We start from the raw sequence: 18,656 nt of genomic DNA on the forward strand, positions 1-18,656 counted from the left end.
TCCCATCTTAAATCAACTGTCTTACAAACCATAAAAAAATTAACATAGGTGCATTAAACTGTGCAATAAGTTGATTGGAGGCAAAAATGCTGAACCACTTTGTTCTTTAATCTTTTGTGTTAGCTGCTTTTGTAAAACAGATTAAGAGAGACTGCTTAAACTATTCACAGAAACAGCAAACTACTACTACGTAATAATGTTAAAAGCAGGAGCAGAAAACATGGTTGCTACACCATTAGCAAGTACTGCAAGTTCCCTGAATGGTGGAGATGCTCTTACTTTCACTACTACTTTTACACTGTAAGTACTTATTTGTTTAGCTACTTAATTTTATTCTTCTTTATAACAATGTTATATGCGAACCATTTGTGCCCTCCATAGCTGTTGACAATCACAACGAAGCGTTAAGAACGAAGCTTAGTTTAAAAACACAGCAGCAGCTTCAAAAAATTAAGTTCTGGAGATCCAAAAGCACATTTAAGGAAAACTTTATTCCCCCAAAAAGAATGGATGTTGCTCTCTCTCACTCCCGCCTCAACCCAGTCTTCCTCTTTTCAGATACTGGGAAACAGTAGATTAGCTGCAGGCATTTTAATTAGGATGGCGCATAAGAAAACAGTGAGTGCTTGCCCGACTTTCCCACACCTCAAACTGCAGGACTGTTGTCTCTGGTGTCCTTGCACTCCAAAATACACTGCTTTGTTCCAGCTGGAGAAAAATAGCAGCTCAGTATTTGTGCACATGCTTACTTGTCTGCTATACAGTGGTGCCTCGCAAGATGAAATTAATTCGTTCCGCGAGTTTTGTCGTCTTGCAATTTTTTTTCGTCTTGCGAAGCACGGTGTCAGGAAAGTTTGGGAAAAGCTTCAAAAATCACCAAAGTCTTTAAAAACCTCAAAAAAGGCTACTATGTACACTGCGTTCTATGAGTTGCTCCTCGAAGTCAAGTCGCAACTGTATTAAGGGTGTTAAGAAAAAGGAAACAAACTTGCAAGACGTTTCCGTCTTGCGAAGCAAGCCCATAGGGAAAATCGTCTTGCGAAGCAGCTCAAAAAACAAAAAACCCTTTCGTCTAGCGAGTTTTTTGTCTTGCGAGGCATTCGTCTTGCGAGGTACCACTGTACAGCTGTCTTTGATATCGGGCTGCTAGTTTGGGAGTGGTTCCTACTTGCCTAAAGTAAAATGGCAGGGGTCTCAAGCCCACTTTTGACAAACACTATTGATTTTGAACTCTTGTTAAGCTTTCCGCAGGAATCTGAGAGAAAAGAATTAATCCCATATGCTTCAGAAGTCTGAAGTTAATCTTGGTTGGGGGATGCTTGAGAGCGAGAGAGCAGCCGAGCTCTGAATACAGCAGTGGAAGCTACCCTAAGATGGTCTTCCAAAATCTTACAGGCTTACACCTGGTCCTGATGTTCCGTAGGACAATCAGGAAAAGACATACTTGTCAAGCTGTTTGCCAGGGAGCCCTGGACTGCCTGAGGTTGCCCTCTGCTTTTTTTGCGGCCCTTAGACAGGCATAGACAAGCCCTCTTGCGGCCCTTAGACAAGCCCTCTTTAGGGAAGTTTTTAATGTTTGATGCTGTACTGTTTTTAATATTCAGTTGGAAGCCGCCCAGAGTGGCTGGGGAAACCCAGCCAGATGGGCGGGGTATAAATAATAATAATAATAATAATAATAATAATAATAATAATTATTATTATTATTATTATTATTATTATTATTATTATTATTAATAATAATAATTAATAATAAATATTATTTGTACCCTGCCCATCTGGCTGGGTTTCCCTAGCCACTCTGGGCGGCTTCCATAGAAACCAAAAAACACTAAAATATCATACATTAAAAACTTCCCTGAACAGGGCTGCCTTAAGATGTCTTAAGATGTAATAAATTATTATTATTATTATTATTATTATTATTATTATCATTATTATTGATACAGTAGGAGCTACCACAGCTTCTGTTGCAATTTATTTGATTTGTAAAACTTGACTTGGAAACTGTATTAGACTTCGGAATTGAATTTAACCCTTTCTTCCCTTTTTTAAAGGCAAGATGTGGCCAGTGACTTTGAGATAAACGTTGAAGTTTATAGCTTGGTATGTATCTCTCGCCTTTCGATGGGCATCTATTTTGAGAGAACACTTGGGGCGCAATAGACTCTTAACATCTCTCTTTCATTTATTAGGTACAGAAGAAAGAATCCACAGGTGTTGATAAAAGGAAAAAATCAGCTAAGTCAAAGGTAAAGGGAATAATTGAATAACTTGGTGATGTTAATCTGTGCTAAAGTACTTTAATACAGAGGGAAGAACACTTTTTCAAATCAATATGACACAAGATCCTTTTAAAACAAAAATGTTGTTCTTTAAGCATATTAAGATTATAGTCAAATTTACTACGCTCTGCCTTTGTGAACTGATGGCAGAATAAATCTTGAAGTGCTTCAGCTGAATAGCTTAAGTTCAGTCATCTTGCACTGCATAATGTCGGTTCTAAAATTTTACTGCCTGTGAATATTTTCCATAATTGCATCTAGTATGTGGTTTTTTCCTCTTTTTGCTTCTTTGATGCCCTGTTGTCACTTGTCCGGGGACATCATTCAGATTGTATTTCAGGGCCCTATACTGCAGCCATGTTGGCTGGTGCCAGGGTTGTTTAAAAATGGAAAGAGTGTGGCCTGTTTATAATCGTGTGACAGGAACATGACAAATTTTGTGAATGATTGAAGTAGTATAGAGTGCTTCAAGGCAAGTGGAGCACCCTGTTACTTTTGTGGAGTTGCTCTCAGGATCCTTATGACGGCAACTCCACTCCGCAGTTGGTAGTAGAAAGACCCTGTGGTGGGAGGGACAATCCAGCAGACTCCGAGGTGGTCTTCGCCTGCCCGCCTCTCCTGCAATCTTTCCCATGGAACAAGATGGTAGATCACTCTGTTGGAGTGGGGAAGAAAAGTTCACCTGGAGCTGGACCTGATTTCTTCAATATGCGCTGCTTGCACTTCTAAAAATGTATTCCCTGAGAAATTAATAACCTGAAGGTTCCAAACAAATGCCATCCACAACTGTGATGTGTATGCAGATGGACTCTATGAAGTATGTAATTCTATACAGCGGTGTGTGGGTGTGGGTGTGTGTGTGTGTGGGTGTGTGGGTGTGTGTGTGTATTTGGAAATACATCTGTTTTGGATGCTAACTGCTGACAAACCTAGCTAATTTTTTAACCTTGCTTTAAAACCTAGATGCTCTGCTGTTGTGAGGTCTTAAACAGCCCTGTATAGAATATAACATTTAGAATGCATTTGTCTCTTCTCTAATCTCTTAGGCTATTACTCCAAAGAGATTACTGACATCTATTACTACCGTAAGTATTAATATTTGAATGATTTAAAACTCACACACACACATAACTTTCCTGTGACCAAGGCTTTTATTTCTAGCAAGATAATATCATGCTAGAGATCATAGTTACTTGCTTTTACCATACCTGTTCCGTAAAAGATCAGTAACTTTCAGCCTTTCAGATGCAACCCCCCCATCAAGTGCACTATCTAAAATGTTCTTTTAACAACCTGTTTCCATGTTTTTCTCTTTTTTGACAGAAGAGCAACCTTCTTACGCCAGGTAAAATTCATTGTTTTTATTGCTTTATTGTCCCATTTGCCGTGAATTGTTTTATGTACACTACTAAAAGCAAACAATTAAGCAGTGTATATAAATGTACTAAATAAGTAAAAATAAGCAAAATATATTTATAATAAGAAAATAAAAGTTTTGTCTGTAGATGGCGCTTTTGTATGTTGCCACAGATGCCATCTTAAAGGCTGCTGCTCCTGTTTAAGAGGAGAGGAAATACCTTTTCTAAGAGGGTGCTGGCCATCTACAGCTTTTATTGCTTACAAATATTTGGCAACATTTTAAAAAAATACAGGATTCCTTCTTAGTTGAGAGAGAGCTTTTTAATTGGTTAGATTTTTTCTTTTCTTTACAGATATGTTTAAATTTAAGGTATACTTGCTTTTTTCTTTACAGTCATGGCAAGTCCAGGTGGACCCAATGCTGTGCGCACAAGTAACTTTGTTCTTGTTGGTTCACACACAATTTCCCTATCTTCAGTTGGGAGTACCAGATTCTTGCTGGACAAGGTAATCAACATTGATTTGTTTCTTCAATATATTTTAGTATGTAGTTTTAGCTTAGTGTCTCCCTGCATTGCCACCCGACTTTCTTTCCCTTGTAGGCAACTGAGTGTAAATCTCTATGCTTGTATCCATGCATGAAAATACTCAACATGTACATGATTGCTTTATTACTTAAATGGCTGTGCTGTAAAGTAAGTAATAGTCTTTGCTGGGACCTAAAATGGCTCCAAAATAGTTGTCCATTTAGGCGACAGTATCCTGAGGATGGGAGGGGTGGAATTCTTTATCATTGATTCCTAATGGTATTTAAAACAGATGCTTCTGGAAAAGGCAAGTCAATGCTTATATAGTTGCCATTCCTCTGCCTGAGGAGATTAAAATGTTAATAGCTTAAGAATGTTGATCTACTGCTGCTTTTCTTAAAATGGGGGGGGGGGGGTCTTGAAGCCTAATGCAGGGATTACTGGGCTTTCTAAAGATTAACTGTAGGTCTTAGAAATTATTTAAGATTTCTTGGCCGTTCTTGAGCAGTTTGCTGTTCTTGAGCAGTAATAATGGAGGTGCTTAGTAGTTAGAAATGCAAGCGCACAACTTAACCACACTAGCTGTCCTGATGGTTCTCATTCACACTAATATTAGTACAGTGGTACCTCGGTTTACGAACTTAATCCATTCTGGAAGACCGTTCTTAAACCAAAACCGTTCTTAAACCGAGGCATGCTTTCCCTAATGAGGCCTCCTGCCGCCCTCCTGCTTCCGTTCTTAGACCGAGGTAAAGTTTGCAAACCGGGACAGTACTTCCGGTTTTTCAGAGTTCATAAACCGAATAATTTGTAAACAGGGCTGTTCTTAAACCGAGGTACCATTGTACTAGGAGCTTGAACTGGGAAACAAAATTTCACATTTGATATATACTATGAAGCAGGAGCTTCACTTATAATCCTATGTGTGTTTCAGCTCTTCCTTGACTGTCCAGTACATTGAACCATTTCTGCAACTTGTTTTATTTCTTTTAGTAGGAAACTGACCAGCAGTTTAGGTTGGGTATGTCACTCTGAAGTTCAGCTTAAAAGCTGAAACAGAATCTTGCAAGGCACATAATTGGTGTTATGCTGCTGTTTTTATCTTTTCCATTTTGTTTTGCTTTTAGTTGCATTCAGCGTTGCTCATTTCCTTTGTCCTAGATAAATTATGGAATTAAAGAAAAAGAGCTGTTGGGTTCTTTGTTCCAGGATAAGGTGGCTATGTTTTCTTCCAAAACAGTTCCCAGTGCATGCTGCTTATGTCATCACCAAACTTTGCTCATTGCTGTACTGACACGCTGCTTTAAGGACCACATTAAGATTCTCAGAACTGGAGATCTGGTGAATGAAAGTTAACCTTTAGGAAGAATGTCAGGTGGGGTTTTGTGTGTCAGGCAAATCTCTGGGAGCCTGACTTTTGAACACACTATCCTGTGTGTATACATTTCCTTGGCTATGAAAAACTTGTTTTGCTGAGAGATGTTCTCATTTTTCAGCATTGTATGTATCCCTTCTGGCTTGAAGCTCTGGTTTGGCTTTCCCTCTACCTTAATCAGAAGCTAAAAATGGGACACTGTAAAATTTGCGAAATTTAGGTTACTCCTCTTGTTAACCCACCTTTCTGAAATTTGGGCAGTACAATACTACTATTTCTAGTTTCTACTAAGGTAAGAGTAAATTGCAGTATTAGCAGGTTCTGTTCATTTTATTTCAAAGAGCTGGTGTTAGAAGTATGACTGGTAACTTGGGAGGCATTAAAAATATATCTAAGTTGTCAAAACGAGAATGTCCTAGATAGCAGGTGCAGAACCTCCCAATAAATTACTCTTGTATCACTTTGGCACAAGCTTTTTTGGCTTTTGCTACAAATGATGGCTGCAGTCCATTATTACCTTCAGTGCACTTGTGCAGGTACTACTTGTTCATTGTCCTTATATATATGCACTCTTAACTCATCGTGGAAAAGCAAGGAAAACCTGCGTGACACGGGGTTTCAGACAGCATGCTAAGCTGTAGCGTTACATTCCAGTTAATGCTTTAATGATAACTGTTGAAATTCTGTGTAGTTCTTATTTTACCAAGATTTACTGGCTGAATTCTGCACTTTGTTTTGGGGAAAATGTAAGTGTAAAAAAAAAGAAAAGAAATCTAATGTTAAATTACTGAAGCTGAAATAAAAGGAAAATATTGATATGCAAGCCTGTAAGGATTTGCCCCCCCCCCATACCAGAATAACTTTCTTTGTTGGTGACATCACAATTAAAAAGAGGAACATTTAAGTAGGTGCGCAAACCATATTGCATTTTAGTTGCATATAGAACAATTTGTCACTTACTTGCTTTCTGAAGCTATTAGCCTCTTGACCACTCTGTGACAATCCTTTACCTTTGCTTATATCTACATTTCCTGTTACTGCTGCAGAATAATATAGACTGAGGTTACCTACCAGCACCTAAAGTCTACCAGCTTTTGTTATAAGCAGAAATGAAATTGACATCCGGTGCAAATTCCACTGGAATGTATAAACCATCAGTGACTTGTATGATATATAGACTGTGTAAAACATGCCTGGCATGTTATTACAGACTGAAAAAGAGAGATTCTTCAGTGCTTCATATAAAATGAAAGAAAAGATGGGGGAAACAGCGTAAATTATTCTCTGCATGAATGCAGATTATTCTAAATAAAAGCAAACCCATTGGTGTCTTGAATGGCCTGTGCAATAGATTTGGGACTGAAGTAAATTCACTACTGTATTTCTAAAATGTATATAGGAATGCCATATCTGCATCTGGAATTGTAGTGTTCCAAGTACACAGCTACCAAATTGAAGCTCTTGGATCAATTTAAAACCTGGAACTTGTCTTGCTTATCTTTGCTTATACCATACAGTATTTACAGAAGAGTTAAAGTATACTATTAAATTCACTTCTGAAAATGTGCTGATTTATGAGAGCTGAATTTGGAGTTGTCATGTTGCTTCATAAAAGCAACTAATGGGTGTACTGTACTGTTTTGCTATTCATTTGGTTTTTGAATATGTACAAAGTACAGTGGTACCTCTGGATGCGAACGGGATCTGTTCCGGAGCCCTGTTCGCACTCAGAAGCGAACGCAACCCGCGTCCATGCATCTGCGCGGGTCGCGATTCGCCGCTTCTGCGCATGCGCGTGACATCATTTTGACCGTCTGCGCGAGCGGCGAAACCCGGAGGTAACACGCTCTGTTACTTCTGGGTCGCCACAGCACACAACCCGAAAATACTTACCCCGAAGCTACTTCAACCAGAAGTATGAATGTATCTGCTGAAATTGGCTGTAGTGACATGACCAAACTTTGGAAAGCCTGTTTGGGTCCTTCAAGTGTGCTGTCAGTATTCCTGGGAGAAGTGGACTTCCTGCTTTGTGTGTGTCTTGCTGGAGGTGATGGCCTCTGCTTTTGGATGCTTTTTGGCTGTACTGGCTATCCGATAATAAGAATACACAATACCACAACTAACACGAGTGAGGTTTTCTTTAAAAAAACAACAACCCACAGTATGAGTGGGTTTTGTGTTTGGAAAAAACTAGGCTGTAAGCCTTCAAGCTCGCTGGTTGAAGGTCTTTTGCATCCGCGATAAATCATGTATTTATGTTACTTAGAGGCTGGGGAAGAATCCTATATCTGGTGGTACTAGTGTACTTCTGATGAAGCAATGGGCTTTCTGATGTAAGGACCTGGTCTTGGTGAATATTGGGTTATTTTGTCTCAATTTTCTTCCCCTCCCCAATGACTCTTAGGTGGGATCCCTTAATCCTAACCAGAGTGCATATTGTAGCACACCTTGGATAATCCCAGGAGCATAATTGGATGTGATGTTGCTAAGTCAATCGTGCATGTATACATGGTACAATTGCCTCTGCTGAGGACTAGAGTGAAAATCATGTGTGTGAAATATTCTGCTTACTTTTTAAAAAGCCAAAAACAGTATTGCTAAACTTGGTAGAATAAATCAACATTCTTCTTACTGAACCATGTGTATTTTAACAACCATGTCAAGCCTTGTGCTGGCAATGTTTACCCATCTTACCCCCTGATTTTCTCCAGCTTGGTGGCAATTCTAGGGAGCCTTGCTTCTGGTTTTCTTCAGCCTCTGACCATTACCAGTAAATGGCCAGAGACAACTTCCTCTTCTCAAAAGCTTCTGGAATCTAAGCATTCAAACTTTCAGCTGAAATATGTGTGAAGAAGGTTGCACTATATCTGAGATTAATGATGCTCACAAGTGAATGTGTTTTTTTTTGTATTCATGTAGATATGGCTTGTTAAAGAGAAATACAATTCTGAGAATCTTCCATCTATTTATTTTCTAGGTTCCTTTTTTGTCTCCCCTGGAAGGTCATATTTATCTGAAAATTAAATGTCAAATAGATTCTTGTGTGGAAGAGAGAGGTTTTTTGGTAAGTTATCAGTGAATGCAAGTATAGATCTATATCACATGCACACACTGTTGGTGGCAAGATGAAAAAAATAGGTATATAAAATGAGAATTCCTGGATGCCTGAGGTTAAGGTTTGGGACAAGTACTCTGGTGAGAGAACCCCAGCAGAGATAGAAAATCATAAAATATGCAGCAAAGCAAGGGTGGAAATATAGGCTGTTAGACCTTTAAAATGTATACCCTTGTGAATTCCAAAACTTCCCTCTTCACCCAGCATAGAAAAAGACCATGTTTGGTTTACTTACAATCTCTTTAAAGGTCAGGTTCATGAGCTTTTTCCCCTTACATCAGTCAGAAAAGCTGCACAGGCAGTAAAACATGACAAAGTGGTGAACGTTCCTAAACTATTGGTATAGAAACTCGAGAGGCTTGTGAGAGCTATTCACATGCTAAATCCATCAGGTAAACTGAAGGGGAATAAAAGCTTGATTACCTATCCCAAGGTGAGCTAAACATGGCAGGATAACTCACTGTATGTAGACTTAAGCATGCTGGTTAGATGAGGCTCATTATCCCAGACACACACACACACTCTTTTCAAGCTGATCCTTATCTGGGGTGAAATTCTAGAATTGTCCTTAGAAGTTTATCCTGATAATATAGGGTTAATCAAAGCTTATTTACATGGCAAACCATTCTGTAAGCCTTGTGTGACTCTTTAGGTTCTGGCTAACACAGCAGGGCTAGACTTATTTCAAAAGTCCTTTAAAAGCAGTTATTAATGTGATCATGGCTGTTAATCCACAATTATTAGTTTAGCTGACCTGTTACTGCTGGATCCAGCAGATGGCACCATGTGCTATATAAAACCACTGACAATCCCAAGATAGGAATAACTGTGTATGTTAGAATTGTGCTGCATTGATTACATCTTAAGAAAGGCACTATCTGAAGGATGCAGTAAAGTCTTTAGACGTGCCACAGGAAAATAACATAAATTTTAGAAGTGTATATTGTGATTTTATGGTACCTTTTATCAGTTTATGGGACATGGATGGTGCTGTGGGTTAAACCACAGAGCCTAGGACTTGCTGATCAGAAGGTCGGCGGTTCGAATCCCCACGACGGGGTGCTCTCCCGTTGCTCGGTCCCTGCTCCTGCCAACTTAGCAGTTCGAAAGCATGTCAAAGTGCAAGTAGATCAATAGGTACCACTCCAGCGGGAAGGTAAACGGCGTTTCCGTGCGCTGCTCTGGTTCGCCAGAAGCGGCTTAGTCATGCTAGCCACAGGACCCGGAAGCTGTACGCCGGCTCCCTCGGCCAATAAAGCTTGATGATTGCCGCAATCCCAGAGTTGGCCACAACTGGACCTAATGGTCAGGGGTCCCTTTACCTTTACCTTTTTATCAGTTTATTTAAAAAAGCAGGATAGAAACTCCAGATATTCGCAGGCGTGGAGTGCTGGCTGCTTCAAGGCCCATTTATGAGAGTTGGGAGAGTGGGAGTGGGCATACTTGCTGAGATATATATGGGTGAGCAGAGAAAAGTGGCAACAGGAGCTGCAGTGTTTCCAGTTGCTAAAAATTCAAGGAAACCTGTTGGACTTAACTTGTGAAGAAATGTGTCGGAATAGCCTTGGTGTTCAGCTATCTTTCTCTCTCCAGACTATGTTCGAAGATGTTAGTGGCTTTGGGGCCTGGCATCGGCGCTGGTGCGCTCTTTCTGGAAACTGCATCTCCTACTGGACTTACCCAGATGACGAAAAACGAAAGGTGATTATTGTGCTAAAAAGTACTTAAGCTAGAGGCTGTCTAGATTTTGTTCTAGCCTGAAGTTCTGCAACATTGAGACCTTTTTGTCAGGCTTTACTTCAGCTGCTATAATTCAGGGTGCATGCATGTGTTGCTGCAGCAGCATTGCTTTGTGGCTAGACGTACTACTCTATAACATTTGTTAAAAAGACTAAGTGGTGTGAATGACATCACATCTTCCTGTGCAGCTTTCGGAGGCAGCTATGGGCACCCTGTCCGGAATTAAATCCTCCACATTGGGGCGGAGACTGAAATGCTATATTTAAATTCCTTATTTCTCTGTGTTGTGAACACTTGGGTTTTTTTCTTTTCCTTTCAGCATCCAATGGGTTCAATAAACCTGGCGAACTGCACTAATCGTCAGATCGAACCAGCTAACAGAGAGTTCTGTGCTCGGCCGAACACTTTTGAGCTCATTACGGTTAGGCCTCAGAGAGAGGATGACAAGGAAACACTAGTCAGTCAATGCAAAGACACGCTCTGTGTTACCAAGTAAGTTACGTTGCTTGATTTTAATCTTTTCTGGATGGGTAGTAATGTTAGTCTGTTGGTGCAAAGCCAAGTCTTGAAACACCTTAAATATTAAACCACTTTATTTTAGTGCAAGTGTCCATTAAACCATATCCCATAACGTGGGTGTCTTGGTCTTCTTGCAGAAGATGTTGGGCCCCTGCTATTATGCTTTGTGCAGCACTGATTGTAGCATGCTAACGATCAACAATGCCTTAGGGCAGCCTTCCCAAACCCAGTGCCCTCCTGCCATCCTTGACCATTGGGCTGTGCTTCCTAGGGCTGATGGGCTTTGGAAGGCACCAGCTTCGGGGAGGCTGGCCTAAGTTTACTATTTTCCTAAGATCAGGGCATATTACTTCTTCATTTCCAATTAGTTTGGATTCCTTTACTTGGACAGCAGGTATGATATCTGCATTCTTCATCCAGTCATGAGGCTGATTTGGGAATTCTGCTATTACCGTCGTACCTCAGGTTACATATGCTTCAGGTTACATACTTTTCAGGTTACAGACTCCGCTAACCCAGAAATATTACCTTGGCTTAAGAACTTTGCTTCAGGATGAGAACAGAAATTGTGCAGTGGTGGCGCAGCGGCAGCAGGAGGCCCCATTAGCTAAAGTGGTGCTTCAGGTTAAGAACAGTTTCAGTTTAAGAACGGACCTCCAGAACGAATTAAGTTCTTAACCCGAGGTACCACTCTACTATTGTTTAGGTTCTTATTGCAGGATTATAAGGTACTTCTAGAGAATAATGTATTTAGTAATGAAACTGTCCTACTTTATCCTTGTATGAGAAACGCCTATAGGTCAATATTAATGCTTACTATTTCATTTCATTTTTTTTAAAGGAACTGGTTATCGGCTGATACTAAAGAAGAGCGTAATCTGTGGATGCAAAAACTCAACCAAGTTCTTATTGACCTTCGCATGTGGCAGCCCGATGCTTGCTATGTGCCTATTGGGAAACCTTGAGCTGCAGGGAAGATTTCTCATGGGAGCTTGCTTCAAGCCACATGCTGTGCTCTTAATGTAGACTTTTTTTATGAGGTCCCTTGGGATTACTTATTACACTTCATGCTTTAAAATCTGGAAGGAGAGGTGGTGTTATATTAGGCTCCTTGCTGCACTCAGAGTTCTAACTCTTCTAGGATTGGAGTATGGTAGTAGCTGTGTTTTTAAGCTCTATTTGGCTGTGCTAAATACTTTTTATATATAATATTTCTTGAAATATGTAGTGCAGTACACAATTAAAGTACCAGTTTATTTTAATTGATCAGAGCTCAGTTTATTTCAAGAACTGAAAAAAATCAGCACAGGAGGAAAAAAAACTTAGAGCTTTATCAGTGTGCATGTTTCTCCTAAGAAGGATGCCTCAAAAGTTGTTTAGCTTTAGTGGAAAGCTGAAGCAGGAACTTCAATGATTTATTTATAAAGGTGTTTTTCACCTAATTAGGAAGTTAAAAAGTAAAACACCCCATTGTGTTTAGTGTTCCGAATATTTGGCACTTGCAAAAAGTGCCTGTCTCAAGAACACCATAGAGTAGTCATAGAACCCAATAGAAATAATGAGGTTAAAAAGAAAAAATGGTGTATGGTTTACAGCTATGATCAATTATGAAGTACATTGCACATTTTCTTAGAAAACTTGTATGTAGTTTTCTTGAAGCTGCTTTAAAAAACAAACCTTTATTTACTCTTATATATCTAGCCATTTTCATGCATTTCCTAGTTTGAATGAATTAAAAACTTTCACTGATCTGAGCACTAGGAGGGTAAGATGAATTTCATTTAGCTGCTGCAGAGTTGCAATATGCAAAGTAATATTTCTGAGAAACCAACTTCAGCTGATGAGCACAATGTTAAGGCTGCTCACTTAAACAGCAAATGCGCGGGGGTCACAAATGCTTTCCACTGGGTGTCACAATGCTCTATTACTGCTGCATGCATTTTTAGATAGCAGCAATGGGGTACTTCCTCTAAATTGCTATGGCTTTAAGTTGAACACTAACATTCCCCCCCCCCCCCCTCAACAGCATATTTTGTATTATCACTTTAAATAACTACTTTTTCTGATGTTTTTGAACTTTTCCCCATAAAAAAACCCTTAAATGTATCCAAAGGGAGTGCCTGCCAATAAGGTTGTCTTACAATGCTGAAAAAATGTGGGTTTGGTTCCAGAGCACGGAAAATCTAGACTAATAAACCTTTCCCAAAATGATGCCCAATATGATTCTATTCTGGCTGCAGTGTTGCACTCAGATGGGTTTTGTGAATGCACTTCATAGGAACCCAGTGCTGATTTATGCTGGTGAAACTTGTAGAACAAGTTAGTAAGCAATTTGTTATGTAAGGAAGAACAGTTATAGATTTGTGAGAGTACACAAAAAAGTAGAGTAAGTAGAATGTGTTGCAAATAAACTGTGTGAAAGAAGAAACGGAATGAAATAGCTACAAGAGTAAAATAAAAAATATATCAGCAAGGAAGTGGTGTTTGCTAACTGAGATCTGCTTAGTTTACAGTATCAGATGAGATTGTGTATGTTTAGCACAGCATGGTCATAGGTATATGTGACACATTTGCAGCAAGCCTCACCTCACTAAATATACTGACCAGACCTTGGGAAGAAGAGGGGGCCAAATATTCTGGAGATGACAGCTGGGTCCTCCCCAATAATGTTGCAGCCTTGGAAAAGCAGCAAGACTCTAGTCGAGAACATTATTGGAAAACAGGATTATGAAGTGGCAAATCACTTCCTGGTCAATTCAGAAGAAAGCAAATTAATTCAGCAAACAATTTCAGCTATAATAAATAGCACTGCATTCATTTTTTAAAAAACAAAAACCAGCCAGCTGCATGTGAGGCAAATAGCATTTGATTAAGACCTTTAACACGACAATAATGGAACTCGCGTCCTACTGATTTAACTTTATATATGTATACAAGCTCAGACAGATGCTGATGAGTCTTAGAAGCAATTCAAAGGGGAAAGTGACAACATGTTTGAATTAACTCCAATTTGAATATGCATAAAATCCTGAGTATGATGGGTTTACTTTTTAAAAATTGACTGTTATTTCAGTAAGGAATTGATTAGGAAATTTATCCACAAGTCTTTCATAAATAATCCCTATTCCAAAACTTCATGAAATAGCACTAAACTGTAAAACCTTTGCAGGCATGTGCTGTGCCATATAATATACGTGATAATCTTTATCCCCATGAATTTTAAGGATATTTTGTTAGTTATGCATTTATACTTTATTTCTAAAATAAAGCTAACTGCTCATGATTCCTTCTGCCTGTTATTCAATGTATTTCTACTTACATACTTTACTTAATCTGTTGTACTAATCTTATGAACAAAGTTTAAGGTCTCATGGATTCACACAGAAAGGAAAGGAAGAAATTAAGTTTCCCAGTTGGATGGACGTAACCCAGCATATTGGGAGTTTTTAATCAGCCCTGAATAAAAGAAACACGTAATAGACTTTTCTCCAGCCCTGTGCCCCATGGCTTATCCACTTCTTTCCCTGTCTCACCCAAGACAGCTTTTTGTTCCTAGTAACTCCTTTGGGCATTTTATATAAGATTAGATTTTTCTTGCTTGTAAATTAAAAAGATAAGGCTAAAGCAGGCGTCCTTATCTGCTACTTTTCTAAATGAAATTCAGGGGATACTCTTCATTCGCTAAAAAAATGCATAGCTGAATTATATATTAACTAGATCAAATCTATACATTTACCTCCAAACCCAAATGTCTATAAAACATGAAGGAAGTAAAGCCATTCCATTTTGTTAAAAGCTTTCCAAATCTATATAAATAATGGTTGAAACCAGCCTTTTCCAATTTACATAATCTTTAGCATTTACCATTCTCCAGATATTACACACTGTTCTTTTAAGAAATCCTTATTTAACCATATTTGCACCACATAATCAAAACTTAAACCTAATATGATTACAAAAAACATAGTTGCAGTTCAGTAATGATACAGGAACATAAAATATGAGTAAAGATAGCTCTTTGCCTGGTTCTGGAAGTATTAATATTGTTGCTTCATTCTGTGACTGGGATTTTACCTTCAGTTAATGTACAATTAATTAAGGATGAAGTTGAAGATCAGGATGGGAAATCAGAGGGGTAGCTGGAGAATACAGACCAGAAATTGGATATGAAAGTTAATAGTATACTTGAGGATCTCTTAAATGAAAATTAGGGGAATATGGAAAGACTGTAAATTAAACAGTAAGCAAAGGAAGGAGTTTATACAAAGAAGCAGTTCAGCAAGCAAATAAAGAAAACTAAAAGTACCCAAAGCAATTACAAATTCAGAGGTATTCTCAAATGGAGAAAAAAAAGCCAGCAAATTATCTTAAAATATTATTTGAACTTTGACAATGGTTCAGCAGTAGTATTTTTAAAAAAACAGTTAACATCAAAGGAAATTTAGCCTCAATGAGCACAGCTTTACATTGAGGGTCCTTTAAGAAGCAGTTCTATGTGATGTGATATGAGCTCGTAGAAAATAAAAGAAGGGCGCAAATACTCATTTTAGTGACTCATCCAGATGCTTTATTCAAATGAAGAAGAAAAAATCAATAGCAGAATTTTTGAATATAAAATACACTATAAATAGAGAATTCCAATTAGATTTAATGTGTATCAGAAACAAATTGACCTGAAGAGGCTTGGTAGATTGATGGGACAAACGGGTGAAAAACCTTGCCTAAAAGCAAGCAGTCTCCTATGAGATTCCACATCTATACATAAGTAAAATTTTACCAATGGTGCATTCGGCTGCCAGATAGTTGATAAAGAACTATTTGCATCCATCAGCCTTTTATTTTCCAATACCCCAGAGGTTAGCTTGCTTTGTTGGGAAAGGTGTTCTTTATTCTGAATGGTGAAACGCCAATGTATTTAGCATGCTGAAATCAGTGGCCGCCTTGATCTTTGAACACTGCTACAATCTCATCGTTGGTTGGATTTTCTTTTCCAAGAACATGAGGCCATTCACGAAGTATCTTCTTCCAGATGATTCTTGCTCCAAGGGCAGAAACAACCTGGAAGCAGTCAAAACAAAGGGGCAAGTTAGTACATCACTTTTGTTCCTTGCAAGGAAGAGCTTCATGTGCTAGATTTGGGCACACTTAACGTATTTTTTGCTCTATAGGATGCACTTTTTCCCCTCCAAAAATTAAGGGGAAATGTGTGTGCGTCCTATGGAGCGAATGCAGGCTCCTTGGCTTCAGCGATAGCAACGCGAAGCCTCCGAAGCGCAGAGGGAGTGCTCCCTCCGCGCTCCGGAGGCTTCGCGTTGCTTTCGCTGAAGCCTGGAGAGCAAGAGGCGTCGGTGCGCACCGACCCCTCTCGCTCTCCAGGCTTCAGGGATAGCCCCCTGAAGCCTTCGGAGGACAGCGCGAGTTCCCGCTGTGTTCTGGAGGTTTCAGGTTCCTTTCGCTGAAGCCAGGAGAATCTTGCTCTCCCAGCTTCAGCAAAAGGAACCCGAAGCCTGAGGAGCGCAGCGGGAACTTGCGCTGCACTTGGAAGGCATCAGGGATAGCTGCGCGCAGCCCCTCCGGCAGGGAGAGGCTGCACATGGGTATGGCTTCTTTAGCCCCACACAGCCTCTCCCTGCTGGAGGGGTTGCGCGCGGCTATGGCACAACCCCTCCGGCAGGGAGAGGTTGTGCGCAGCCTGTACGCTGCTCTTTGGGGCTGGGGGGGAAATAAGATTTTTTTTTCTTGATTTCCCCCTCTAAAAATTAGGTGCGCCCTATGGAGCGAAAAATACGGTAAGCTGCTAGTTGTGGCACAAAAATGTGGCCAGTAAAAACAAAACTTGGCGCCACTAACATGGCCATGAAATTTAATACTTAACAGTCCCTGGTTCATAGAATCATAGAATCATAGAGTTGGAAGAGACCACAAGGGCCATCGAGTCCAACCCCTGCCAAGCAGGAAACACCATCAGAGCACTCCTGACATATGGTTGTCAAGCCTCTGCTTAAAGACCTCCAAAGACGGAGACTCCACCACACTCCTTGGCAGCAAATTCCACTGTTGAACAGCTCTTACTGTCAGGAAGTTCTTCCTAATGTTTAGGTGGAATCTTCTTTCTTGTAGTTTGGATCCATTGCTCCGTGTCCGCTTCTCTGGAGCAGCAGAAAACAACCTTTCTCCCTCCTCTATGTGACATCCTTTTATATATTTGAACATGGCTATCATATCACCCCTTAACCTCCTCTTCTCCAGGCTAAACATGCCCAGCTCCCTTAGCCGTTCCTCATAAGGCATCATTTCCAGGCCTTTGACCATTTTGGTTGCCCTCCTCTGGACACGTTCCAGTTTGTCAGTGTCCTTCTTGAACTGTGGTGCCCAGAACTGGACACAGTACTCCAGGTGAGGTCTGACCAGAGCAGAATACAGTGGCACTATTACTTCCCTTGATCTAGATGCTATACTCCTATTGATGCAGCCCAGAATTGCATTGGCTTTTTTAGCTGCCGCGTCACACTGTTGGCTCCATGGTTCATGGAGATTTCTGCAACTATAACATTATGGGCTGCACAGTGCTCAGTGAATCTTATGTGTACCCAATGCCTGTTTCCTTAGATTTGTTTGGCTAATACAGGAACAATGCAAACCAAGTTTTCAGTGCGTTCAGAGTGCAAAATTGGTTGGAAAGGAAAATTAGTCCCTGCCGAGCATGCCTTTTACAACAGACTCTCCTATCTAGCTAATATATGTTTTTACCTGATATGTTTGACCCACAATTTTAACCTTTCGTTTTTGCTATATTAAGGTTGATCTACTTTCATCTCAGAATTTCGCTGGGACTTCAACGACTATGTGACTAAAATTAATAAGAAAGCCAGCCTACATCAATGACACACAGAAACTGTACAATGCACCTTTAACACATAGTTTTTAGTGATCCTAAACAGATTTCATGTCTTAAACCCCAGGAGATTTTTGTGGCAGGAGGCAAAACCAACATCTTTTCTTTATGAGGAGTGCTAATTTTGTCGCAGGTGCATTTGTTTGGGAGCTATAAGTAACCACTAAACAGGTATAATTCTAGCAAAATCAATTATTGTTTAATAGGAAAATATAATTTTATCTCACGGATGCATTGTCCCCTGTGTAGGTGGAAAAGTCACATTAAATGGACTATATGGTATTTCAATCTTTCTTCCACCATGGGTAAATAAACATCTCCCTTTCCTGTATTTGAAAAATATACATCACAAATAGCTATTTTTGCCTTAACAAATTTAGCCTCACCGCTTAAGACTGCAATTACAAACATGTTTACCTGAGAGTAAGTCCAAAGGAACTTACCTATTAGTAAACACATATAGGATTCTACTCTATGAATAGGGAAAGAGACCAATTTCTGTTAATTTGGTTAATCTTTGCTTCCAGCTACTCAACAAATGTAGCAGTTTGGGTGGCTCAAAGTATAAAGAAGATGCTTTCATGAAGGTGATTTCCCTCAAGCAACTGTATAAACCAGGGGTCAGCAAATTTTCAGCAGGGGGGCGGTCCATTGTCCCTCAGACCTTGTGGGGGGCTGGACTATATTTTTTGGGGGGGAATGAACGAATTCCTATGCCCCACAAATACCCCAGAGATGCATTTTAAATAAAAGGACACATTCTACTCGTGTAAAAACACGCTGATTCCCGGACCGTCCGCGGGCCGGATTGAGAAGGCGATTGGGCCAGATCCGGCCCCTG

At 39.8% G+C, this 18,656-nt stretch overlaps 2 protein-coding genes across 3 annotated transcripts in view; one reads left to right on the forward strand and one right to left on the reverse strand.

The window, feature by feature from the left end:
* Window positions 1-14,203, forward strand: part of ANLN (anillin, actin binding protein) — a 31,847-nt gene extending 17,644 nt beyond the window's left edge. Inside the window, exons 15-25 of one of the 2 annotated variants that reach the window (XM_028749935.2) lie at window positions 171-300; window positions 2,058-2,106; window positions 2,196-2,252; window positions 3,332-3,370; window positions 3,609-3,630; window positions 4,039-4,151; window positions 5,333-5,386; window positions 8,524-8,610; window positions 10,255-10,362; window positions 10,721-10,893; window positions 11,762-14,203. In XM_028749935.2, coding sequence (XP_028605768.2) covers window positions 171-300; window positions 2,058-2,106; window positions 2,196-2,252; window positions 3,332-3,370; window positions 3,609-3,630; window positions 4,039-4,151; window positions 5,333-5,386; window positions 8,524-8,610; window positions 10,255-10,362; window positions 10,721-10,893; window positions 11,762-11,885 — 956 coding nt within the window. In that variant the 3' untranslated portion in view covers window positions 11,886-14,203. The remainder of the gene's footprint in view (window positions 1-170; window positions 301-2,057; window positions 2,107-2,195; window positions 2,253-3,331; window positions 3,371-3,608; window positions 3,631-4,038; window positions 4,152-5,332; window positions 5,387-8,523; window positions 8,611-10,254; window positions 10,363-10,720; window positions 10,894-11,761) is intronic. The other variant, XM_028749936.2, reaches the window with a different exon arrangement.
* Window positions 14,204-15,464: 1,261 nt separating this feature from the next.
* AOAH (acyloxyacyl hydrolase) overlaps window positions 15,465-18,656 on the reverse strand; it is a 94,584-nt gene continuing 91,392 nt past the window's right edge. Inside the window, exon 22 of the mRNA XM_028751318.2 lies at window positions 15,465-15,978. Coding sequence (XP_028607151.2) covers window positions 15,850-15,978 — 129 coding nt within the window. The 3' untranslated portion in view covers window positions 15,465-15,849. The remainder of the gene's footprint in view (window positions 15,979-18,656) is intronic.

Source organism: Podarcis muralis, chromosome 12 (assembly GCF_964188315.1).
Source record: "Podarcis muralis chromosome 12, rPodMur119.hap1.1, whole genome shotgun sequence".
In the NCBI taxonomy this organism is placed as follows: Eukaryota; Metazoa; Chordata; class Lepidosauria; order Squamata; family Lacertidae; genus Podarcis; species Podarcis muralis.